At 37.3% G+C, this 27,605-nt stretch overlaps 3 protein-coding genes across 5 annotated transcripts in view; 1 reads left to right on the top strand and 2 right to left on the bottom strand.

Annotated features, from left to right (window-relative positions):
* The window catches only part of LOC107673284 (probable 2-oxoglutarate dehydrogenase E1 component DHKTD1, mitochondrial), a 15,898-nt gene extending 13,478 nt beyond the window's left edge, over window positions 1–2,420 (bottom strand). The window contains exons 1-2 of the mRNA XM_016466815.1: window positions 2,129–2,420; window positions 1,762–1,914 (exon numbers count right to left, since the gene is read on the bottom strand). Coding sequence (XP_016322301.1) covers window positions 1,762–1,914; window positions 2,129–2,303 — 328 coding nt within the window. The 5' untranslated portion in view covers window positions 2,304–2,420. The remainder of the gene's footprint in view (window positions 1–1,761; window positions 1,915–2,128) is intronic.
* Window positions 2,421–5,994: 3,574 nt separating this feature from the next.
* kcnc1b (potassium voltage-gated channel, Shaw-related subfamily, member 1b) lies at window positions 5,995–21,926 on the top strand. Of its 3 annotated transcripts, none has more exons than XM_016466828.1 (4): window positions 5,995–7,180; window positions 14,687–15,620; window positions 16,951–17,127; window positions 21,128–21,926. In XM_016466828.1, the coding sequence occupies exons 1-4, from the start codon at window positions 6,614–6,616 to the stop codon at window positions 21,235–21,237; spliced, it is 1,788 nt and encodes a 595-aa protein (XP_016322314.1). In that variant the 5' UTR covers window positions 5,995–6,613; the 3' UTR covers window positions 21,238–21,926. The 3 variants fall into 3 exon arrangements, with proteins under 3 accessions (XP_016322314.1, XP_016322312.1, XP_016322313.1); XM_016466826.1 differs by lacking the exon at window positions 21,128–21,926 and adding an exon at window positions 18,528–18,655; XM_016466827.1 differs by lacking the exon at window positions 21,128–21,926 and adding an exon at window positions 18,528–18,655 and having other exon boundaries at window positions 16,960–17,127.
* A 2,325-nt stretch (window positions 21,927–24,251) lies between these two features.
* The window catches only part of sergef (secretion regulating guanine nucleotide exchange factor), a 21,447-nt gene continuing 18,093 nt past the window's right edge, over window positions 24,252–27,605 (bottom strand). The window contains exon 11 of the mRNA XM_016466844.1: window positions 24,252–24,440. Coding sequence (XP_016322330.1) covers window positions 24,256–24,440 — 185 coding nt within the window. The 3' untranslated portion in view covers window positions 24,252–24,255. The remainder of the gene's footprint in view (window positions 24,441–27,605) is intronic.

Here is a 27,605-nt window from a genome sequence, read left to right on the forward strand (position 1 = left end):
CACAATACACTACTTTTGAATTCATTATTGAATTTTGTGCATTACAATGTGATTAATCGCAGAAAATCATGTGATTAATCGCGATTAAAAAGAAATGTTATCGTTGCCCAGCACAATTTGTTTTCTAAAGTATAGCCACAACCACACATAAAAAAGCCATACATATTTAATAAATTATGTTATAGACTTTTAACATTACAAGCTAACATAATAATACAAATAAATAAATTAATAATAATAATAATAATAATAATAATAATAACAGAAGTTCTTCTTCTTCTGTCATATTAATATATAATCACTACATTTGGGGTCAAATAGTCCAGCCCTCTAAATTATCACAGCAAACTTGGAGGGGAAAAATAGCATTTTAAATTGCAATCACATTTTTCATCTTAAATAAATAAATAAATAAAGTAGTGCTGTCAAACGATTAATTGCAATTAATCCCATCCAAAATAAAAGTTGTTTACATAATATATGTGTATACTGCGTATATTTATTATGTATATATAAATACAAACACATGCATGTATATATTTAAGAAAAATATGTTATGTTGATATATTAAATATATTTATATATGATATAAATTATATGAATATAAATATATACATTTAAATACATGTACACTCGCAACGCGTGCACGTATTTGTACTGATGCAGAATGAGAGGTAAAAAAAAGTACATCCTAGCGCATTTCACAGGCTGTTACTTTCACTTTTGCCAGAAAGTCGTGTATGCCTAAGGTTGAAAATAAATGATGTTTATAGTGAATGCCCCTATGAATGCAGTGATGTCTGTGAGATAGATATATTCACTCGACAAGCTCGCGCATCTGCGCCGCCGCGCGCTCAATCCACTCAACGGGCTTTGTTAATCAGCTCGCGCACATACATGCGTCAATACTGAATGTTTAACGTTATATTCATTGCATACATATACTTCGTAGTTAAATACATAAATAAACAATTAGGTTTAAAAAAATAATATTGATAAAAATAACAAAAAAATAATAAAAAATTATATGAATAAAATAAATAACAAAATAATAATAGCATTATAGTTAAAATAATAACGTTATTATAAAACAATAAGTGCATTAATAAATACAAGAGTGCACATTTATGCATTTAAACCCTAATACCTTTCCCCTTAACTAATTTCCCTTCCTTACTCAAGTTAATGCCATTACTGTAAACCCATTTCTGCACAAAACTGAACATGTGGAAATGATTTCTTGTGCTAATCGACATCATGAAATATAGCCTAAAGGCCCGTTCACACCAAGCACGATAACTATAAAGATAACGATATAGTTCTAAAAATCGTTCTCAATATTAAAGAATAGCATAGTTCACACCACAACTATAACGATAACGATACAGAGGAACGATATAGTTGTGATCACTTTCAGAACGATTTTTTTCCAGCTGATGAACGATAAAACACTGACAGCCAATCAGAATCCATCCTGCTGTAACGCGCTCAAGAATTTAAAGCGGCAGACGCATGTGCGCTTAAAATAAACAGACGATATCGTTCGCTGGTGTGGACGCTAATATCGTTATCTTTATAGTTATCGTTCTTGGTGTGAACAGGGCTTAAGTCTTAAATTTTCTACTAAATACATACTCCCATATTCCGTTCCGACACTTTAACCGCCTTTGAACCCGGAACATACGTTTAGTAATACGTAAGAGGTATTTTACGACCAACTTCAAAATTATGTAAGTTACCAGGAAACAAGCAGAAACTCACTAGTGGTGTTGAGGACTCCATGAACGGCTCCATTCAACAGACCGATCTCCGGAACGCTGTCCAGCACAGGAGTTTGGGGGAGTAAGGGGTTAATTTGAGCTACTTTGTGTCCATGTGCTCGATAGGCCTCCACCAGTCTCGCCAGCCCGTGATCTGTTTACATCAGACAGCCAGCGAATGCGGCTTGTAATACATTGCCACACTCCAAATGTTACAGCATTGCAGGTTTTGCTTTGTATCTCTAATGTTTTTGCAGGTTTAAGAATGCATCGTTAAGAAGTAAGACGCTACCGTTATGGGTCTCTAAAGCATGAACATTATAATAACACAGACAATATTACAGGCATGTTACTGTTAAGTTATCAACCTTGGTTAAGCGCGGAGATCTGCGGAAGCCCAGCATCTTTCTCCGGAATCTCTCTCGGTCTGAAACCATAGACTCCTCGCTGAGTGTGGTATAATCTCGCTAAAAACGGCCGTCTGGCACCGAAGGAACGGTGCCAAAGTCGATGTAGGTTAATAAGCATAATGCCCGCCGACATGGCGGAAATAAATAAAATAGACTCCGATAAAAGACGATAGAAAGTTTCCCTATGAGCCACGCATTCTAGCGCGCAGCCATAACAAACGATAGCGGTGTCCGTGAATAAATCACTCTTGTGAGTCGAATCTTTTCAATGAATCAGTCGGAATGAACGACTCGTTCACGAAACGGATAGAATCCGAATCAACAACTAACCCAGCGCGTTTACATTGACATTTGAACTGTAATTATGTTTCATAACACAAAAAGTCTGAATGTAAATTGTTATTTTATCGGTTAAAGGCCACTGTTAATGCAAAATCCAATCAGCAGGTCTATATTTTTGTACACTGATTTGACTTTTCATGCAAGCAACTTGACAGCATTCTTGCGCATTTGTAATGTGCGCCTGTCTGCTAACTTAAAACACTTATGACTTCAAATATCACACAAACGTGTTGTTTTGTTGTTAGAATAAGCTGGGTTTTGATTGTTATTAGGCTACACAGTATCTTACTGCTATCCATGTAAATGAACTGACTGGTTAAACCGAAAACCGTGTAGCACATAATATTTAGGTTTTAAATAACTGTTTTATGAGGTAAATAATGGACACTTTAAAATACAATAAACACCCTTGTTGATAAAATTGTATATATAAAAACGCAATAAACTGTGATATAGGCGCACACAGAACATGTATATGTCGCGTCGTCTTGTTAGGAACCACGTGATGACGTAGGTAAAAGAATAGATGAATCGATCTTTTGAACCGGTTGTTTGAAATGAACTGTTCAAAAGAACCGATTCGAGACAATCAGTCGCACTGAGCATTACTAATGCACAGTGGCAGGTGGGAGGTGATGATTTGCTCATCGCCTATTGGTTGGAATTGAGGCTTTGGTTTGTAAGAGGGTTTGGATAGGTCAACTGGTTTATGCCTACTTAGAATATGTGTAGTATTTAGCAAATTTCCAGACAAATATTTTTGTGAACTGAGAGGTGTTTCTAAGAAGTTGAGGATGCTTATGACAAAGACAGTTTGTTTATTGGTGATACTGACTTAAGGACAACTGCACAACCAGATATATAAAAACGTTGCAATAGGTGAAAGAGTGCCTATTGCGAAACTGTGTATTATGAAATTTATACCAGAATTTAGAGTAGCATGGAGGATTTGTTACAAATACTGATTAACCAAAATAGCGGGAACATCTCAGCAAAATGCATTTATTGCTATTTTTAACACATTAAATATTTTGTGTTTATCTTCCAATTATTGTTTTAATTTTCAAGTTTGCAGTTTGTATCTCCCAGAAGCATTCACCTCAAGGTCAGCAGACTGGTCACAGCATGGTGCCATGTTACTTTTGGATAAGATGTTGAGTTGACCTTTTTTACCGAGTCACCTGACAAGTTATTACGGATGGATGACCCCTTTTCAATATTCTCCTCACTCACTGTCCTTTCTGTACAATGTCTGTAATCTCCTGGGTGCATTAACAATTTAAAGGTTAAAGAAGACAATAAAGAGAGAAAAAGAAAAACAATTACATACAGTAAGTAATAATTAAAACGGCATTAGTAATTTTGCATTAGCAATTAAACATTGGGATGGGTGTTCTTTTATTTCTTTTATTATTCATTCATTCATTCATTCATTCATTCATTCATTTATTTATAAGCAAATTGTGTTATAGAATCCAGTGGAACAATACAGAGTATAAAATCTTCCCACCCTAACACATACAATAAATTATTATTATTAATAATAATTAAAACACACACATACACAAATATGTACATATATAAACATAATAATTGAATAAATAAAAATTACATTATCTAGGCTTTGTCTTATTTTTAATACCAATAATGCACATTAGTTTTTTTAGTAACTATAATAGAATTTAAATATTATAATAAATATAATATACACAATTGTTCACCAGAGAAAGAAAGGTTAATATTTGTAATAGTCTTAATGTAGTTTTTTTTTTTTGGAGGCTGAAAGTGACTATTAAAAGGACAGTGTACACAATTAGAATTATATTAAGAAGAGGGTACGTGTTGAAATGTTTAAATTACATGTAAAAATGTAATTGCTTTCTTATTTTTATGTATTTATTTATTTTTACAATTTTCTAAACAGACACAGTCTTCTTTGAAATGTAAAATTGGGCCAGAATAATTATTAAATAAAAGTGATCTTGTTTTTATTTATTTATTTTTATGTATCTATGTATTTATTTAGAACAAAATTGTTCAAATAATGTTTGATATTTGGTGTTTCAATAATATTACAAACACTTTGCTTCCACCTATAGGCAGACATAAGCATTGCAGGCTCTGACTGCTCAGAAATGGCATTACAAGAAAAAAATTTAAATGACCTTTATATCTAAACCGAAGGCACTTTTATATTAGTCAATTTAGATCTGTATCAAAATCTAAAATCTATTTTAATGAAATTTCTACAATTGCAATGGGCTGGTGTATCTGGTCCCCAAACAGCTTAAAGCTTCTCTAATGTAAAAATAAAAGCTTTTCTCATTAATTTATGAATTCTGAGCTACCCATAAGGCACAGTGAGATTGTGAGACTTCTCTGATATTTCATATGCATGTATTATTTCCCTTTCATAGGTCTGCGGTTGGGAGGCAGCACACAAATGTCCCCAAAATGCAACAAATCACCTCCTCCCTAGTCCAGCCTCCACGTGTACACGGTCATACACGCCTCCCAGGAAAATGTGCTCTGATTTTAGTCGTGCACCTCCTCCTCATCACCACATTGTCCTTTAAAAATGGACCCGGAGCAGTTCACAAACAGCTCCAGCATAAACACAAGGTTACCTGCTGCTCATACAAATAGGACGCAGTGTGCATGACAAGCTGTTTTAACATTTATTCCTTTAAACTAACACAGATACAGCTACACCTTCTTAACTACTGGCAGGTTTTCTATTTTATTAGTTACTATGTTTGTATCACATTTTAGTCACTATTTATGGAAGCTTATTTCTGCCATAGAATAAAAAAAAGTGTATTTTTTCAGAATTCAGAGTCCCCCACCCCCCTGATTTCTCACTTTACATATTACAATGCAGTTTTTTGTTCCTGGCACAGACTTTTTTCTCAGAATATAAGCTCACAATGGCAAGAAAAAATATACATATAAAAATAAAACAAGATAAATTGTGCAATTACTTTTTAATTTTTTTATTCTGTGATGAGATAAACTTCCTTATTTCTGACTTTTTTCTCTGAAGTGTGAGTTAATATTTCACAGTTCAGACTTTTTTTTTTTGCACATTTGCGAGTCTATATCTCACAATTCATACTTTTGTCATGCAATTGTGAGTTTATATCTCACAATTCGTTTTTTCTCAGAATTGCAAGAAAAAAGTCAGAATTGTGAGAAAGAAACTCACAATAGCCCATATGTGGGACCGTACTCCCAGGGGCACGGAAATAATATGTGGGACCGTACCGCTCAACAGGTTATCTAGGCTAACTGGTAACCAGGTTAACTTGTAAATTACAGTCGCTTGAATAGTTGTTGCATATAAGATGTTCATTTTTCCAAGGACAAAGAATGCATTGCATAGTGATGTATTTATTTATTCAGTACATTAAGCGCTAGGCTATAGCAACATAATAGACTGTAGTTCATTCTAAGAACTACACTTTAAAACGGCTTTCCATACAGTGCGTCTTCCACCCCGAGAACATGTTGCGTTTTTGTTCGCGTGGAAACACATTTTAGATTGAGCTCTGCTCCTGTGAATGAAAGACCCTCCCTTGTTGCTGCGACGCCTGGTTCTTCAGACCGTCATCACAAGTGATCGCTTCAATGGGACTTCGGACTATTCAAAGCACCATCGATTGTGCATACCTTTTTAAAGGCTACTGGAATTGCTGAAGGCAGGATCTGCTGCTGGTTCGTCTGTGCGTTCTCAAAGAAAACGGACGTGTAGCGCGGGGTTTATTTCCCCAGGGGAAGCTGTAACACAAGAGGGACGCTGGAGTTATGAAGGCTCGACGGATGACTGGCGCTGTCCGTTCAGCACCACCTTGCGCCCAGTGACACCATAAAAAAACCTTCCTGACGCGCTCATACCCGAGCCGAGGTGTCGGGATATTGGGGTATTGGAGGGAAAACGCGTTCGCATCTTAGAAGTCATTCAAGGGTTTTGGAATTCTATTGTTGGCATGGACACTTTGAGGCGCACCTGGCACGATCGTAAACACATTTGAATTTCTGAACATGGGTTCCAGCGGTATGATGACGGTCCACGGGTTGGAGATATGACTAGAGAGGTACGCAATGGGCCAAGGGGACGACAAGGATCGCATCGTGATCAACGTCGGAGGAATCAAGCACCAGACCTACCGCAGCACCCTGCGCACCCTGCCCGGCACTCGACTCTCCTGGCTGGCGGAGCCCGACGCGCCTAATAACTTCGATTATGATGCGGACATCGGGGAGTTTTTCTTCGACCGTCACCCCGGCGTTTTCGCCCACATCCTTAACTATTATCGCACGGGCAAGCTGCATTGCCCGGCGGACGTGTGTGGACCTTTGTATGAGGAGGAGCTGGCGTTTTGGGGGATCGACGAGACAGACGTGGAACCGTGCTGCTGGATGACCTACCGGCAGCATCGAGAGGCGGAGGAGGCTTTGGACAGCTTCGCCGGGGTTGCTCTGGATCTCGGGCATGAAGACCCGGAGCCTGAGGGGGTTGCTGAGGCGGCCGAGGGGGATGAGGGTGTTGAGATGACCCGGAGACTGGCGCAAGGCGACTCGCCCGATAACAGGTCCGGGCGCTGGAGCAGATGGCAGAAGAAGACGTGGGCGCTCTTTGAGGACCCGTATTCCTCAAAATACGCACGTGTGAGTTCATTGAGAAATACTATTAGGCTATGTGTTTTCGGAAAAAGCTATGGTTTGTTGGATTTCCAGCGTGAATAGTGCACCAACCCCCTTTAAAACCAGTTTACAGACCAGCAAAACAGCTTAGGCATAATACCGTGTCAGACCAATTGAGGGTCAAATGATCCTAATGAGCCCATCGGTGACTCTTGATTTTGATTGATCATTTGAGAAATCAGTGATGGATACAACCATGTCAGCTGGGTCATTCCACTGGGTCCTTCCTACTTTGAAAAGGTAATTTTCAAAATAAAATAAAATAAATGTACAAAGTACATTTCTGCAAGATTTGAAACATTCTGAAGAAAAATGACTAAGTGAAGCTAAATTTTTTAATTTTATTATGTTTGACTATAAGAATGCATGTTGAAAATATTATAATTCATATAATACATCGTTTAGTGTGTGCGTGTGTATATACATATACATGTGTATATATATATATATATATATATATGTGTGTGTGTGTGTATATATATTATATATATAATACTCTCTACAGTACAAACTGAAATATGTATATAAATAAAAATGTAATGCTACAATACATTTTGAAAATGTTCATAGAATAAATACAAAATACTATATACTTTATTTATTCATTTATTTATTAATAGGCCAAAACACATCCTCATTATAGAACTCAAGAACTCAAGTCATTTTTACTCATATATTCTTGAGATTTGTTTTCCCCTGTGGAATGTCCCAATTGCAGACTTATGGAGAGATACAGAGACTCTGGATGACCACATCTCTGAGCACATCCCACAACTCTGGGTGACCTTGAAATAATACCCACCTTCTCTTTCGTCAGATAAAAGAAGCCATGAGATGGGCCATAAATGACGTCATGCACTGCCATACTTTTATAGTATAAAATAACTCCATTTGTTTGCAAGTCTTTACCACAGTGCACTTTAGTTTTGTTCTCTCCTCTGCCTGATGAAGGTTATCAAGCGACTGTGATTTGCTGACTGACTAGGCGTTGGAAATAAAGACTGCTCACATCCTTGCTTGTCCATACAGATCATGTTTTGTTCAGGAACACGCTGCCACTATACTGCAGCTCGCCTGTTTTGTTGTGTGACAAGCAGCCACCTCACCCCTAGAGACACGCAGATACACACAACCCCAAGGCATGCAAACACTAAAGATGCACTCGCATAAAGCATTTAAGGGCACTTGTGCTGTAAGACATTTCATTAGCTCATTTCAAATGTCAGCTCTTTGCCCTCACCGCTGTCCCATCATTGCTCTCAGCAGGAACCCTATAAGCTCTTAATCGGAGATGAACGCCACCCCAGCATTTCTACGAGTTTTGGCAGCCAGGTTAAAACAGGTCAGCTCTACTGACTCTAGCCCACCGCTTTGGCACTGACGGAGCAGGAGATGGACGTCCTCCAAGATCTAAGCGAGCAGATTGTAGAAAAAAACAAACATACAATGGTGGGGAAAAGTTAGAATAATTAGGATTTTAAATGTCTCTTATGCTGACCAAGGCTGCATTTGTTTGATCGAAGCATATAGTAATATTGTGAAATATTATTACAATTTCAAACAAGTGTTTTCTATCTGAATAGATTTAAAAATGTAATTTATTCTTGTGATGGAAAACTTAATTTTCAGCATCATTACTCCAGTCTTGAGTGTCACATGATCCATCAGAAATCATTCTAATATGGCTGCTCAATTATTATTGGTACTCAGTTATTAATAATGGTTCTTATTATTATCAAGTCTGAAAAAGTTTTTGCTGCTTGATATTTTTTGTGGAAACTGTGTAAAAAAAATTCAAGATTCTTTAATGAATAGAAAGTTTATTGAACTGCATTAATTTGAAATATATTTTTTTCATAACATTATAAATGTTTTTACTGTCACTTCTGAATTTATTGCATCCTAGCTGAATAAAAGTAAACATATTTTTTTTTAGTATTATTTTGTCAATTGTTAATTTCTTTCCATTTCTTGTCTTTAAAAAAAAAAAAATCATACTTACCCCAAATGTTTGAATTGTAGAGTATCACAGATTCCATTAAAAAAATAAGCAGCAAAAAATAATTTCAGCATTGATAAAAATAAGAAATGGGCATTTGAGCATTAAAAAAAAAATGTATCACATGAATAAATTACATTTTAAAATATATTCAAATAGAAAACAGATTTAAAAAAATGCAATAATATTTTACTTAATGCAGCCTTGGTAAGCATAAGAGAGGTCTTTCAAAAAAATTAAAAATTCTATTATTTCAAACGTTTGGCCGCCAATGTAGAAAGAGTTTCAGGTAGGTTTTGAATGCGGATGACGCGTCTAAACAAGTAAATTGTAGGTGAGACTGGTTTTCTAGAAGGAAATGTATTATTCATTTGGCTATGGGCTGCTCTGCCAGGAGCCAGGCTGTCCGACACTGTCTGCCGTAGCAGAGAGCTGCTGGATCTGAGGAAAAGTGGCCCGGCTCCTGGCAGCACCACAGAGAAACATGAACCAGGCTTCCTGATAGCAAATCAACCAGTAATGGGTTTGATGAAGTCCGCTTATGGACATCGACCACAGCCAGGATTTGTGATTTAGATCCTCTGCACGACTTGTTTTTGATACACAGTCTGAGCAATCGCTGATGCGTGATGGGAAAGCTGGGTTTCTGCATCAAATATACATTCCTGTCAACGGTGCTGGATTATTTTTTACCACGTTTTCTAAATGCAGAGCCTCTCTGCTTCTCAAGTGGAGGCGGCTGGAAAAAATACACAGATTTCAGATGAATGAATTGGGATGTTGGAGTCATGGCTGGACTCCATGCGCATAGGTGGTGCAGTGAAACCTTGTAAACTGCATTGTATGTGCCGTTTCTACACTAGATCAAGTCAATTCAGTTGTTTTGAGTTATTTTTAGGTCGCCTCCATCAGGAAGAATATCTTAATTACATTACAACTTGACAACTCAATTACCTGCTGTGATCACAGATGACATCTTTCTTTATCTTTATCTAAACTAAAAGCCAAGAAGCCTGGGAGGGCATGCATTTTGTATAGATAAGCAAAAGGTTTAGGCTTCTTAGAGTTAGAAACCGGCAAGAATGATAGAGGTTTTGTCAATTTAAAAAATAAATAAATAAATAAATAAACGCATGTTTTTCTCAGTATTGTAGAAACGTTGTTATAAAGCTAACTGTTGGAAACTTGGCATTGGTCCTCTTTCAAAATGATGACGGTTACAGCACCGTACCTCAGTACAGGATCAGGTGAATCGGTCATTTTGTCTTAGTTGCATGTTTTTTTTAAATATAACAGGAAATAGGATCATTTTGAGTGAGGCGTCCTGTTGTTTTCTGATGTTAGCTAGTTTGTACTTTGCATTGCAAACAACAGATGCCACTCTGCGGTTGATAATGTGTCCTGTCGTTCTCCTACAGTAATGCCTGTGAGGGTGTGAATGTTACAAAAGCGGTTAAGCCTCAACCATTACATTTTATTATTATCTATTGTTGTTTTACATTACACATTTTCTTTTACATTATCATCTTTATACATATATATATATATATATATATACGTTTTTATATTACTTTCAATCTGTTAAGCTACCCATTCATATCAATGTATTGCACTTCTTAAAATTGTAAATAATTATATACAATTAAATTATATTAAATATATGGATTAAATAAAGCATTTATACATTGTGTAAGTATTTGTTATGATACATTATGTTGATTAAAATAAAGGAAATTATTTTCTTACAGTATTTCTTTGTATGTATTAGTCAAAAATAAATGTACATTTTCTTTAAGATTTCTTTTAATTTAGATAAATATTTATTTGATTTCATTTCATTTCGTTTTGTGTGTCTGTGTGTGTGTGTGAAATGTGGTCTGGACATATTTTTGTGAGATTTGATGAAAAACCACCAGAATTCTTTTCATGGGAACCATGAGCTAATTTTTTGTCTTATTGTCTGTTATGCAATCACAAGCCGATGCCCTTCATTTTGGTGTAAATGGGTCTGGCTTAGTCTAAAACCCTGTTCAGACCCAGAAATTCTTCTGAGAAAGAGAATATAAACTGCACTGTGCCATAATCGAACAGGAAGTGAACACACAAGGCCTATCGGTTCAGACTCTGTCTGCATACATATAGACTTCTGCAGACTCATCCTCACAGTAATTATCAAGCTGCACGTCATTCATTAGTCTGCCTGGTTGGGGTGTGTTTGAATGTATTTAATGAGAACATCTCATATCTCAGCTGCATCAGCATCACAGCAACACATCGGTTCATACACAAACACACACTTGCACGCAGAATGAATCAGCGCCGGGCCGCCCACCGACTAATACAGTTACCAGCACTTTAAGTGAGTTTCAACATTCCCAGCACTGGCGCTTGCATGTTTTTTCAAGGGCTGAAAAATGAAAATGGGCTCTTTAACCCAGATTAAATGGCTGCAAATGATGCCGCTTTACGTCAATACGTCTGCAGTCAACATCCCTATGGGTGTGAAAAAGCACTATATTCACCGAAAGATAGAGTACCAGAAAGTTTCTCTTTTAATATTCATTTGGAAACTGCAAGAGATTGTGGTTTGGCTGGTTAGCATGGTTGCATTAGCCCCTGCTGGTAGATGCCGTAAATACACCATCTGGACCCAAAAAAGCATTTTCTCCATTGACGACCATTCAAAATAAGTAGATGTGTGTGTGGAGGGATAAAACTTAAAATGGACTGTCACTTCAAGTCATCAGTGTGTGACGGGAGGGCAGAGGGGGAGAAACGGATCATGTTGTGTCCCCTGAGATCAAGGGGATCAAGCTGTTCTCGTGTTTGGATCTTGATCAATGAGAGAGTGAGGATAAAACGTTCTCGTGGATCAAACTGTTGCCCTCTGGGATTTGCAAGGTCGTGAGAATGTGCTTTCGCCCTCAGTTTGAGGAGAGCAAAAGTGATTCAGCAATTAAAAAAAGAGCCGTTTTCAAATATTTGAGGTGATATTTGTTATTTTGCATGAATTACACCAAATTTACAGGCATCTGTGAAGGAGAAAAAAGCAGCGGTGATGATGTCTTACCTTGATTAATTATTAACTGCTTTTTTACCGCCCCAGTCTGTTCACTGACCGTCTGATGCATATTTGATACAAAACTGGAAAGAACTTGTGAAAACTGTAAGTTCCAGGTACAATGGCACGCATCTATAAAAAAAATAAAGGCATTGTTTGCAGAGGCAGGTTTGTAAAACACAACATTTTCCTCTATGTTGATCATCTGTAGAACAAACCCTAGCATAGTAGTCTTCATTGAGAAGTGTAGCAATGCCATGTTAATTACGTCCTTATGTTGTACGTCATCTTTCGAGCATCATTAAGATATCAAGTTGTATCCCACATCCGTCTTTGAATGAATCAGAGCATAATTACTGTGGAGCTGTAGGAAATTGTCACGACAATGAGCTGTGATGTGAAACTGAAAAATTAGTCTATTTTACACTTTTGAGAGCCTTCCAAAAACAAACCAGGCACTGTTAACAACATCTACAATAGGAAATTCAAATATTTGCAATTTAAATCTCTCTTGCACATTTTTTTCTATCAAAATACATGGATTCTTTTGAACGTTCATCAATGGAGAAAGATGCTTTTTGCTGCCAAATAGAGTTCCTTCATTTCCACAACTCAACAGCTTTTTCTACAGGTCAAAGCGATCTTAATAAGTGGTGAAAAAATTTTCATTTATGTGCGTTTTTGTGTGTATGTGCTCGTAGGCTTCTTCGGACAAAACGTTTCTCCTCCCTACAAACACAGGAAACGAGGCACATCTAGGGAATAGTGTCTGTTAGACTAAGCACTGGCTGACCCAGATATAAACTGTCTGTGGAAGAATTTATGTGATAGAAGGAACCGAAGAACTGAGAGGTGTTGCTAGCCGTCAGAACCAGAGGCAGATCAGGGCAGAGAAGGTGTATTAATGCTTTGAAACTTCATGAAAACATGGTATATGAACAAAAAAACATTGATATTTGATACTAGCTTACATATTTTAATCGCGATTAATCGTTTGACAGCACTACTTTTTATAATTGAAAATAGGTCAAGAATTGTATTTTTGTTTAGAAATGAGCATGTAATGCATCTGGTAGTGCTGTTTGCCAAGGCATTGTTCATATTCAGGGTTTAGTGATTTGAACAAGTTCCAAGCATTAAACTTTGGCTTGACTTGAGAATGATACATCAAACCATGTGGACTGTTAAGAAGAGGGGTGCTATTACTCTTCAAAGTGATCTGACTCACAGTTTTTGCCCGGTGTAAGATAAAATGGGTGAGAAAATCCCATACATTTACATTAAAGGGAGCAACCGAGACTTGGTAAGCAGCCACCCAGAAAACCCCAGTATTGTATACCGACTTCTAAACAGGCAAGCAAGAATAAACCAACATTTTTTTGTTAGGAAATGGAAAAGTTGTGTCACAGTGATTATTAAATTCCAAGAATGCACTGAATTTCTATTATGTGCGGATGGATGATTTGTCATTGAGATTCACAGCCTTAATTGAATATTTAATTTGAGAAGAATAATCAATTCATACATAATGGATGGAGCTTTTCTCAGTTGCCAGAAGATCCCATGGTAGGGAAAACATGGCCAAACTTGCACTTATGTAATTCCACCACTAGCCAGTATTCCGTCATCCTGTGGTGGGGCTCCCCTACTGAAATCCAGTTCCATCTGTCCATGCTTGTTGTTCTATCTTACAGTAAGGTGCCGTGTAAGTGGTTCAAGCCTCCTTCCTCTTTCAAAGCACTCGAGGGACCATCTCACCAAATCTGCATGTGGTAACCTTTCCGGAGGCTGACCAGGAGTCCCTGGTGAGGGGAAGTATGGTTAAATTTATCCCAAAGCGGTGGAGGGCAGTTATATTAGTGCCTTTCTGTCATTCTATCTGTCATTCTCCTTGAGAGCACACAGTGACCTTGAGTTTCAGCTGTTAAGCCCCCCATTTGTTGACGTGGCACTTTTCAGAAGCACGTCGAGGAATTGAAGACGTGACATTATCCAAGTGTACTTCCTCTGAATTCTGCTGAAAAGGGTGTTCATGAGCAATTAGTGTTTTCATGATGTTGTAATTGTATTTATTTTTGTCTGCTCTGATGTTGGGAAAACCTATTTATAGCTGAACTGTGGGTTACAGCTGTTTTGTAAGGAATTCAAAGAACAAGTATTAAAGGAATTCTGTCATTCTGTCATGTTGTTAGAATTATTGAAAAAGTACCGTAAAAGTACTTAAGTATCAAGTCTTCTGAAGTCAGTAGATCAGTGTAGACCAGTGCTATCCTCCAAAATTTTCCCTGTTGTGTTCCACAGAAGAAAGAACGTTATACAAGTTTGGAAGACATATTGAAAGAACTGTCATTTTTGGATGACTGTTTCATTAAGGTCTTACATAACATCTCTCTCTCTTTCTTTCCCACAGTGGGTAGCATTTGCATCTTTGTTCTTCATTTTGATGTCCATTACCACATTCTGTTTGGAGACTCATGAGGCCTTCAATCCCATCATCAACCGCACAGAGACTTACATGGTGGGCAATGAAACACGGGAGCGTGTCTTTCCCGAGACGGAGACTATGGTGCAGTTAACCTACGTTGAGGGTGTCTGCGTTGTGTGGTTCACTTTTGAGTTTCTAATCCGAGTGACTACCTGTCCAAACAAATTAAAATTTGTCAGAAATGCCCTCAACATCATTGACTTTGTGGCCATCCTCCCCTTCTACCTGGAGGTAGGGCTGAGCGGACTCTCCTCCAAAGCAGCAAAAGACGTGTTGGGTTTCCTCCGTGTGGTGCGATTCGTTCGAATTCTCCGTATATTCAAGCTGACGCGACACTTTGTGGGTTTGCGGGTACTAGGGCACACGCTCCGTGCCAGTACCAATGAATTTATCCTCCTCATTATTTTCCTTGCACTCGGAGTCTTAATCTTTGCCACTATGATCTACTATGCTGAACGTTTTGGAAGAAACCTCAACGATCCTGACGCTAGTAGTGACACACACTTCAAGAACATCCCCATTGGTTTCTGGTGGGCTGTGGTAACGATGACAACCCTCGGCTATGGCGATATGTACCCTCAGACGACGTCCGGCATGCTGGTGGGCGCACTGTGCGCTCTGGCAGGTGTGCTGACGATCGCCATGCCTGTACCTGTAATCGTGAACAACTTCGGCATGTACTACTCCCTAGCCATGGCGAAACAAAAACTACCAAAGAAAAAAAATAAGCATATCCCACGAGCACCTCAACTGGGGTCTCCCAACTACTGCAAGTCAGCGATTAACTCCCCGCGACCCAGCACACACAGTGACACATGCCCCCTGGCACAGGAAGAGGTTTCCGAGATCAGATACCAAGGTAGGAGCTAATATTTTAGAATCTGTAAATTTCTGTCAAAGTGAAATGACAGTAAAATGGTAACCTTAAAGGAGTCATATCATAAAATTGTTTCCTCAGAGGTTCAATAATTTGGTCTTACCAAGTTTTTTTTACCCTCTTTCTGACTGTAGAAGTTTAGTTCTATGCCTTCAAGACTTACAAACAATCTCTTTAGCATGTCCTTATTACTTTACCGCAATTGGATGAGTCAGCACACTGATGAGTAATATTTTAAACAGGGTTTGAAGAGATTGACTTTTTGGACAAGTCTTTCAGTTCTGAAACTAGAGTGTTACATGCTATGTTACACATAAAATAACTTTTATTTGAAAAGATCATTGAGATTTGTCATGTTTTGACTCTTTTAATGTTACTCATTAATCTGTTAGTTTAGCACGTTGATCTGCTGAGCTCTGGATGTCTAGCTAGAATGAACTGAACTTGAGTTGGATGCATCTGAATAATGAATCTACTGGCAGGTTTGATTTTGACAAGAACCTTGTGATTAAGATTTCTGAGTAATTAGTGGTCTTGTTTGTGAAAATTAAAAAGTACCAATAGTTTTAGTAATGCAGAAATCGTTTCATTTCTCAGTGGATTTGCTCTCATGGAAGCTTACTACTACTCTAAGCTTTCACAGGCATCCAAATTACAGATAGTCCAACCTAGCAATTAAGGGTAACTACACACACTAGAGTATGCTATGTCAGAGAATGCTGAGAATCTATTGATTTAAAAGGGCATGGTATGTTTTAAGGACGTGGGGGGAAAAGGGCTTTTGAAACTGACAATAAATTGTGTGAACAAAATGTATAATATAAGTAATATAAGTTGAATTTTCTACATGTAGGTCAGGGGTATTCATTCCTACTCCTGGAGACCCAATGTTTTACAAAGTTCAAGTCCAACCCTACTTCAAACTAACCTGCCTTTAATGTTTAAGTAATCCTGAAAGAGATTATCTGGTTCAAGTGTGTTTGCTTAAGGTTGGAGCTAAACTCGACAGGACAGTGGGTCTCCTGGAGCAGGGTTAAGTAACCCTGACCTAGGTCATGATATAACAGGACAATCTGGCTTTCTAGTGTTCGAAACTATTAGAACCAGGTGAATTTGGATAGGTGTACCATCACGCACGGTGGGAAAAGCATCTCTGTTTCTTGCAGAAATGTCATTTATATATCAGCAGGTTTGAACTTTGAGAGTGGTTTGGCTTTCAAGATGTGTTGCAGTGTTGATAGCCTGAAATAAATCCTGCATGTCACCTTGCATCAATCTGTAATGAGTCATCTCTCTTTGCCTGTGACTGGAGATTTTAAAGTGAACGGGGAGGCGTCCAAAGCTGCCCTGGCCAATGAGGACTGTCCTCACATCGACCAGGCGGTGTCGCCAGAGGAAGTCTTCAGCCCTGTGGACCGTGAGAGACCCTGCTTCCTGCTCACCTCCGGGGGAGAACGAGCCAGTCACACGGGGGGGAGAGTCAGGAAGGGTACGTAACCAGCCAATCACTGATAGCCGTCAGAGCACTGCCAGTGCTGTGTCTGAAAGTGGAGCAGCTGTCAATCAAAGATGCTCTTTCGGTGCAAAACGACCGACCGTCACTCAGCCTTCTTTCTTGCAGTCTGATAGCTCCTCAGGTCTGCCGTTACTCTAAGGTTGACAGGAAAAGCTGCGACAGAAATGACATATCCAAGTGAGCTGTCAACGGGCTTCTTTTCATTTATAGCTCAGTCTTTCCGTGCCAGTTTTTCCTAATGTATTCATACAAATGCAGTACGTTTTACAGTACGTATTTCAGGCAGATTCCGTTGACCATTATGTAAGAGTCCACTTTTAAATTAAAAAGTAACAATGTTTATGAAAAACAATGGTTTTATACGGTAAATTAGATAAATAAGCTTCAGTATAATGTCTAGCAGTGTGCTTGTTTGCATGAAGATTCACAAAGGTGGGTGGTCCTGGTGATGGTGAATCTCACAAGAGATGCAGCATGGGATATGGGGCATGTGGTCACATGACAAGAACTCAGCCAGTCAGAAGCTCTCAGTTGAACATTAACAGCAAACAGGTGCCATTAGCCATGATACCCTACTGAAAAGGCCAGCTTCCTAGCATGAATTCCCATGCTTATCCAGGCTTGTTAGGTGCTGGTCCAACTGATGGGGCCAGCATGGTGATGCTGGATGACAAAAGAAGACTTGCTGGTAGGGCTAGTTAAGTAGTTTTCTTGGGACACTGCTACCAGTATGCATAACACAACCAACCATGCTGGTCATTTCAACAGGGTGGTCAAGATAAGACTATGCCAGGGAATCAAAGTCTTTCCTTAACTCTTGCAATAAAGGTAACACCTTGAGGGCAAGAAAGTGTTAGGCTAAGCATCAGATACAAGTGAAATACTTCTGTTGCTTGTTTGCCCTGTAGTTATCACCATATTTAACAGAAGTAGCATCATCTGGTAGCTAAACAGCTACAGTACCAGTAAACTGGGTGTACATGTACGGTTGTTTCTTGTTGGGCTGATGTGTCTGGCTGAGTTCTTTGATGTCCCTCTGAACTTGTGTTGTGCTGTACAGCACTGTGAAACCACCCCATGCATGCAGTAGACAGTTTGAAGCATAGAACGCATGGGGGATGATGCAGTTGACTTGGCAATCAGTCATTGTCAACTGGCTAACCATGCACATAACAAGTACATGACAAGGCAACACTAACCAAATCTAATCTGCGCATACACACCACATACAGTACACGCACCTCAGCTATCTGTCCATGAACCTACTTTAAGAAGCATATTTATTCACAAGCAAATCTTGGCAGAGAGTCTTTGTCTAGAGTTGAAGGCTGCTCTGAGGTTTTACTGAAAGCCCTTTTTCTCTTCAAATGAAGGTTATGAAAAGCCATGGAGCCATAGCAGCATGTCTGGAGGCGTGGCCTCAGTGTCGGCCCTGCCCTGCAGCCCACCCTGTCTCATGCAGCAGGTCCACTCTCCCATCCCATCCATCCTGTAGCATGGACAACAAAACTAACCAATCAGAGGCCCTCGCTCCGCAGTGCTGCGCTGAGACGCCTGCTCACACTGTGTACCATCCATCTCTCATTAAACTCTTTTTCATTTGAACTCTTCTTCTTCACTTCTTCTTGTTCCTCTTGCTTTGTCTCTTCTTCCCCTTCTTATTTCCTTTCTAATCCTCTGTCCTTCTCACTTTTCCTTCCTCTTCCTCCCCTTTTTCTCTTAATTTTCTCCTTCGTATTCTATTGTCTCTTTTTCTGCATCTTCCTCTTGTTCTTCCCTTCTCCTTCCTCTTCTTCTCGCTTCCACATCCGCTGCCCTTCTCCTTCACCCCCCCTTCATCTTCAATTTATCTTTCCTCTTCCTCTGCCTTTTCCTATCTTCTACTTCATCTTCCTCTGCTACTTCCCTTGTCCTTCCTCATCTCTTTCTTCTCTCCTTCTAATTCCTCTTGCTTCGTCTCCCACTTCCTTTTCTGCTCCTTCTTATTCTCTTTTCCTTCCTCATCCTCTGCCCTTCTCCTTCCTCTTCCTCCTCCCCTTCTTTCATCAATTTTTTTCTTGCTACATCCACTCTTTGCATTCTTCTTCCTCCCCTTTTCCTCTTTCTCCTCCCTTCCCCTTCCTCCTTCCTGTGACCTTCCTCCTCTCTTCTCTTCCTTCCCTTTTTTTCTCCTCATCTTCCTTCTCGTCTATTCTTGTCCTCTTCCATTTCTCTTCTTTCTTTTCTCCACAGTGTCTCATCTTCCTATGCAGTGGTCTCATCTGACCCCCCCCACAACCTTCTCTATGCTGTCTCATTTCTTTCATCACTTTCGATTTTCTGCACTTTTCATTCTTCCCCTTCTCTCTCCGTCATAACTCCTTTTTTCCCAAAACCCTGGGTGTTTTAAGCTGTGGTTTTCATTAGGTGCTATTGGACACCATTGAAAAGGAAAAAAAGATGAGACAATGGCTATTTCATATATGATATAAGATAAAGTTAGTTTGAAGTGACACTAATCAATCATGACTCTAGTGATGCACACGTCACCAACATAGAAACTTGACTGAAGAAACCTCATTTGCATTTGCATGCCTTGCATGGGAAACTATCTGAGAAAACAATGTAAGTTTATTGAAACAGTGTAAGAAAAATTTTTGTTTTTTCATCCAAAGCTTCTTTAAATATATCTGATGCAGAGTATGATATCATTTACGATGACATACAATATATGTAGCAATTGGTTTTTTATTTTTGCAAACATTTTTTGCCTTTCCCCAAACTATGATTTCTGGTGTTTTTTAAACACCCTGAATCTATTAGTAGCAGCAACTGAGTCGGCCATTGAACAAATTAAGATGCAAATAGTGAAAAAAAAAAAGCACTTTAACTTTTTCTCGAACAGAGCAGGCAAATTTAAATAGCAGAATTTCAATTACAATACCAGCTATTATATAAATAAGGTTTTATTTTCACAAAAACCCATATTTTTCATAAATTCTGTTTCAAATGTAATTTATCTGGAATACATACATGTGTATATCACATTTCTAAACGTGTAACACTGTAGCAAATCACACAGAAAATATACAATATAGATGTATCGTGCAGTTGACAGAAAAAAAAACGTCTTCTAAAAAAGAAAATAATCAGTGTACTTTTGGAATTATTTGGGGAGAGGTAAATGCATGCACTTTTATGCAAAAATACATATGCGAATGACAAAACTGTAAATATGAACCTTGCATGAAATAAATTTTGTATCCAATCTGTATATAGACTCTGGTTTTCTTTGACAGAACATGCATACATGACTCCCCCGGTTGCTTGGCAATAAGCTGTGCCTGTATTGTGATGTCTCTTTGATCTTTCACCCTATCTTTATCACTGAGCTGCTTTTCCCGGCAGCTATTTTTGGACTTTACAGTCCGTATTTAAAGTTGCAATTATGCACCAGTGTTACTAGCTCATAATTCAAACCTGGTAAAAGGATGCACAATCACACTTGGATCTTAAAAGGTCAGAAAGGTCAAAGAGAGAGCGTGTGACCTCCCGGTAAAGCGGGGGGGGATTGAAACAGGAGAGCCGAGGCAGGACTAGCGGTGATCGTGCCCTGTTTCGCACACCGGTAGCATGCCACAAGTCATTAACCAAGCATGTCACACCGTCCCACTGCGTACAAAACCAATCACAGCATGACCTGATGAGTTAATCGTATTAACAATAACATGTAGCCTTACACCGGATCTGAATGAATGCAGCATGGGAGAGTGCATGGTAAACCCCGAGTTTACCATGAGCCTGTAAAGACGGTCATATTCACCTGCTTGACACACATCAACCTGATTGCTTGCACGGTTCGAGGGACAACAATCCCGCCAACCTTCTTCATCCGCCCACCCCCCTCCCCCATGTTTCTGTGCTGTTCGTTTGGTGTATTAATATGATTTTCCTTGTTGTTTGTTGTTGTTGTTTTCTCTTCGTGTTTTTTTAGAGACCCAGCGCGCCAACCGAAGCAGACAACCAACCGAGTCAGTGTGTGTAATGAACCATGGTGTACCAACCACTATGTGTGTCAACCATAAAGCCACATCCCCCACCTGATAGTACCGTATTTAGCACGTGTGTGTGAGTGTGTGCTGTGCGTTTGTTGTAGATTAGCACTTCTCTTCCGAGTTGTGACTGAGAATTAATTCAGCGTAGATGTAGCACAGTAACCAAGAGAAGCTGTAGTTGTTCAGCCGTATGTAGCGTTGTTTTGTTCATGGTTTATTATGCTGTCGTTTTGTGCGAAGTGCCAGTTGTTTTTCCGTTCGTGAGTGTCAGTGTTGTACATGGTGCTTATGTGTGCTAGTGTTATGAAAACATGACCTTTCTTTTATCTCGTTGAAGTGTTTGTTTTAGGTTGTTTAAATGTTGTAAAAATGTTACTCCAGTAGCTAATCACATTTCAGTGGGAAAAAAGAAAAAACAAATCCACGAGCTTTGTGATCATGTTTGAGTAGGGAGAAAAAAAATGAGCAATTGTTTTCCCAAATTTTGTACTATTGTAGCTACCATGTAGAAAATGCCTTTTACACTGTTTGCACCGTTCACTTTTACATTCCTTTCTGTAGAACAAATGGCAATTTGATATATTTTGTAGCTCACATGATTGGATGGTAACTTTAGAGATGCACCGCGTACTAATCAGACGCGACTAATCAGGCTCCGCCCACAATGAAATCTCACCGATTCAAAATTTTACTTGTCTTAAATATTTATATTTGACGTTTAATGTACGTCGATCATGTTCTGATTGGCTGTGAAAATATGTAGTCGCTAAAAAATTTGATTAAATACTACCGTGTATTGTGCATGTTATTTTTTGACAGACAAAAAGTTACATTTATTTTGTTGACTTTTGAAAATCAAGTTCTTTTTTTAACTAGGAAATAAGTGGTTTTGATGCACAAAGTTATTTAAACTCATGAAAATGAGGATCCTGTTGTAAATAATAGTAAAAAAAAATAACTTTTTAAACCTGCCTCATCGATCGTGTTCTGATTGGCTGTGATTCAGCATAAAAAGACGTTATCGCTGAAAATTTGATGTGTCGTGCCTGGTTGGAACGTGGTGTTGGATTTGAAGGTAAAAAACTAAGGCTTGTTAGCACATTATTGGGACCAAACTCAGAATTTTTGAATGAATGGCAACACCATCATTGAGTTTGATGAGGAAAATGTTTGATAAATGCTTAGGTTGCATTTCAAACTTCAGTCTGAACATACAAGCTATTTTGAAAGCCACATATTACGGCGGTTTTCGTAGACACCATCACAAGAGACAATCCTGCACAGAACAACAACACAACTCTTTATAGAGCACATACAGGGTTTATGATGGAATAAACGAAAGGAACCGATACTGTGTCTCAAGTTTGTTTCGACATTTATTTTTCATTGTTGTGAAAATGTGAAGTAAACCCAATTCTTTGGGACCATACTAGTGCACTCACTGCCAGTTGTATCACGGGAAATGTCGACGTTGGGTCGTTTCCTTACAACATGCTGGACTGTTCAAAGACCTAACCACAGCAGAGCACAAACAACAGTATATAATAAAACCTCCAAAGTCGGCATCCCAAACGTTTATGCTGTTTTGTGAGACGTTCCTTGTGTTTTTCAGCACATTGCAGTGCATAGTATGGATAGTTATCTAAAACCAGGTGGTGTTTTCATTGATGGTTTGAGTTGACATATTGTTAAGGCAATTTTGTGTCTTTTTCTGAAGAGAGATTTTAAAAAAAGCAATGAAAATAAAATAATGACAATAAAAAACACTAAAACAGATTTTGTGTGTTTTGTGGGTTTTTAAGCTTTGTTTTAAGGCAGTGCAGACACAAAAAAAAGTAGTAGATGCATGAACAAACATACTTGAATTAAAAGCAAAAATAATTCTAAAACACATTTTAACACATTACTACATTTTATAAAAAAACACCTGTCAATCTCAGCGAGTGAAGAACAAATTTATTCTCTTATGCGTTAAGTATTAGGTATGTTACGTTTCTGACAGACATCATGTTGAAGCTACTTAGGCTGCCATGTTCTTCTTCTCTGAGAGTGAAGATGTAGTGAAAAAATCCGGTAGCAGGCTCCTTTCTCATAAATAAATTGTATTGCGCATGTTATTTTTGACAGACAAAATATTACATTCAGCTGTCGCAAATTTGTTGACTTTTGAAAATCAAGATCTTTTTTTGAGTGGTTTTGATGCACAATTTTGTTTTTATTGTCTCTTACAACAAAATATTTTATTCGAACCCATGAAAATACAGATCCTGTTGTCAATAATATTGAAAAATCACTTTTTAAACCTCCCCCGCCCAGTCTTTAGTAAATTATCACTCTGGGATCAAATGACTGCCCCATCACAGGGCATTCTGGGAGATTGAGTGCTTTCAGACAGGTCATTTCAAAGCAGTAAATCTGTTTCAGTTAATGGCTCCACAGTGAAGGTTATTTAAGGGTATTTATTCTCTGTCACTGTGAGGTAAAAGGTCAGAGGAAATAATCGTTGACTGTCCATCACAGCAAAGGAAGCGTGAATGGCTATTTCAGCAGTGAATTGTTAAACCAATCCAGAGAGTGAGCGTCTGATTGAATTTGTCTGTTCTCATTGAATTCCAGTCTTTTTGAATTGTTGCAAAGACACTAGTACAGTATGTACGAGCCCAAATTCATCAGTGAATTAACTGGGAGAAAAAAAGCTATACAGGTGTATAACAACATGAGAGTGAGAATTTTTATTTCTACTATTCCTTACTGACCAATATATCAACTAAACGTTAACATTTACTATATTAACATTTAGAATATGCCTGTAAAATAAATCTCATTTAAGTTATGAAAATTAGCATGAAGCTGCAAATAGACCTAGTGTTCTTGTTTCTAAAAACGTTTATTTTGGGCGCTTCCTGATGTCATAAGCATAATGTGTGCATCCGTGGTATTTGCATCTCTAAGACTTTGATCTAAAATCTGTCCTTTAAAGGCTTAAATGAGTCTTTCAGAATAATTAAAACCATAACGTAAGCACACAGTCTTTGTCACAGTCTGAGAGCCAAACGCTCAAACCTGTTCAGCTTGCTGAATCCTCGTTGCTCTTCAAACTGCATAGTGCCATTGAATGTCCTGATCCACAGCCAATCAGAAGAGCCGTGGCGTCTCTGAAACTGGGGATTGGCCGCGGTTGTGTGACGTCACAGAGGGAACCATCTCCACACATTCCGTGTTCATTCCAGCCCCAGGAGACAATCCGACCCCCTACAGAGAAACAGTGAAATATGTTCCATGACAAATGTTACCACTTGATTCACAACAAAAGACAGACGTTTAGAGGTTTTATTTTTTACAAATAAACAAAAATGATTAAATGATAAAATTATACATTTTACAGAAATGTTTTTATAAAAATAAAAATACCTCTTAATTTAGACAACAGGAAGGCAGACAGACAGACAGACAAACAGACAGATAGATAGATAGATCATTTAATGTAATTTATTTACATTCATTGTTTATCATTAAATACATTAAATTACATTTTTACAAAGTAAAAAAAAAAACCTTAAATGTATTAATTATTTTAAAATATTAATTATTAAATGAAAAAAGACAAAAGACATTTAGAGGTTTTATTTTTACAAATTAACAAAAATTATTAAATGATAAAATTATACATTTTATAAAAATGTTTTATAAAAATAAAGACTTAATTTAGACAACAGACAGATAGATAGACTTTATTTCAGAATTTATTTACCAAGTAATTTATTTAAATTATTTTTTAAATTTAAAATAATTTAGACGTTTTCTTAAAAATTAATAAAATAATATATTTACACAAAAAGACCCCTTTATAGATAGATAGATTTATTATTTAAAGTAATTTATTTAAATTCATTTTTATCATTAAATACATTAAATTTTATTTTTACAAAGTAAAAAAACAATTAAAATATTCATTATTAAATTAAATGAGATAAAAAGTAGATATTAATTTATTAATGATTATAATTTATTCATTATAAAATTATTTAGATTTTTTTTTTTTTACAAATAAACAAAATTATTCAAAATAAAAATATATTTATATAAATAAGACCTTTATAATTTAGATGATAGATGAAAGTTTATTTTAAAATGTATTTTAATTAATTTTATTTATTATTATCATTATAAAACGGAAAAACATTATTTTATAATATATATAAAATGTAAAATTATGCATACTAAAAGGTTTTAATATTTTTTTATTTTAAATGTTTTGAAAATAAAGTCAGACAAACAGACTCTTTAGGGATTATTCGCTCAACTGATGGAGAATGGCGCTTGCAACTCCAAAGTCATGTGGTTGCTTGTACACACATCACACTGGTGAATCAGTCTGACAGAGACGTCTTGGACTCCACGTGCCACGGCAACATGGTTACATAACAGGTCCCATCGCCACGGCAACCAGGAGCTAGCATGCTTTCTCAAGGGTAACTGGTTTTGTCGCCTACATTCCCCTATTCACTCTGTTCACTTTAACACATGCGTCCTTACCCAATCCATTGTTTTCTTGTCTGTAAGTTATCTACGATTATGCAAAATCATTAATTACATACAAAAAAAATGTTTACCGAAAAGAAAAGTAGAACTATTGCACACAAAAATGACATTGTGAACATAAAAAGGACAAAAACGTCTTGTTTAGTGAATCATTGTCCTTGTGGATAATGTGATATTCACAAAACAAGAGCTCTAATGTTCAGTTGATGAAAACTGCTCCCATGGCAACACACTTACAGACCATAGAAACATATAGAACGGCATACTAATCTAGACAAGAGAATATGAAAAAAAGACTTTGCTGAAGCTTTAAAGAGATGGGTGAACATGGTCACCACTGTTTAATCTCATTTAAAGATGGAAGTGTCATGCGTGCTTAGAGAACGCTCTGTGATTCCCGAGGCACGCTGGGATGTTATTCCTTTGCTCTGCTGTGCCATAAGACGTCATGATTTTGTCCCATCACACAAAGGAACAAAAGATTCCCCAAGAAACCAATACTTCTTTAATAATCACAAATATGTCTTTTCAAGGTAATTTGGCTCTTTTCAACTTGGTTGTCATACTAGCTAATGAATTCAACTGCTTCCACATTAGTTTGAACAATTTAGAAAGAAAGAGACCATGAAAAAATGCACTAAATTTCATGTCTAAATATTGTTGTCAGTTGCATTACTGATTTGGAGAGTCATAGTGTTGATTTGGAGAGTCATGGAGTCATGAAAATAGAAATGTGGATCATATTTCACCTCAAATGCAAAAAAATAAATAAATAAAATTTGGGAATTCTAATTTCATTCTGACTAATATAATATAGAAATGACACAATGGACACAATTATTTTTTTAATTAGCAAAAATTAAACAACAAATACTGCTTCATTTAAATTTTTTTTACTATATATATATATATATATATATATAGCTATATATTATATATGTTATATGTTATATATATGTTATACACTTTTACTATTGCTATAAATATATTCTATTACTAGTACTATATAAATTATATATGTGTAATTGTACTTGCTATATGGTTAGGGTCAAGGATTGGTTTACAGTTAGTTGCATGCATAATTCACGTATATTGCATAATTTATGTAATGCATAATTTATTGCTATTACTATAGAAAGTACATGCAACATGCGTAACAAGGAAGCAAAAATAAAGTTTATGTGTGTGTGCGACACCCCTAATTAACACGATAACGATATGTAATTATTTTATTGATTATCGTCAATACCGATAATCCGATAAAACATATAGGGGTATCGCGATATCCTGGTATTGACGATAATCAATAAAATAATGAAATATCGTTATCGTGATAATTAGGGGTGTCGCAATACACCAGTATTGGGGATATTTACAACTGAATAGTACACATATGATAATATGACATAATAATCCAGCACCAGCACCATTATGGAGCGTTAAACTCTCATGTGTGATTTGTTTCATTCATACTCGACACCGGAGGGTGCTCTCGTGCAGAAACTTGACAAGCAAGACTCATAGGAATGATAAAACAAACGACTTTCCAGGAAAGCCCTTATATGGACAAAGGCATCCAGCTCAAAGACTTTTAGAATACTCTTAAACAGTAATAATAATAAGCCTTAAAGGGACTTTGATCCAGCTGTTGCTGTAGCTGAGTAAAATGCAGACAGAAATAATTTGTATGATGAAACATGAGAATCAGCACACGATTACGACTGATAGGATTATTTATTTATTATTTATATATTATTACTATATTTCTATAGACATCACAATATATCATTATTGTGAATTTTTGAGGCCATGATAATTGTGTAGTGAAAAATCTGATATCATGACAGCCCTAATGTTATTATATATAAATATATA

The sequence above is a fragment of the Sinocyclocheilus anshuiensis genome, unplaced genomic scaffold (genome assembly GCF_001515605.1).
Source record: "Sinocyclocheilus anshuiensis isolate Anshui unplaced genomic scaffold, SAMN03320099.WGS_v1.1 scaffold68, whole genome shotgun sequence".
Classification (NCBI taxonomy): Eukaryota; Metazoa; Chordata; class Actinopteri; order Cypriniformes; family Cyprinidae; genus Sinocyclocheilus; species Sinocyclocheilus anshuiensis.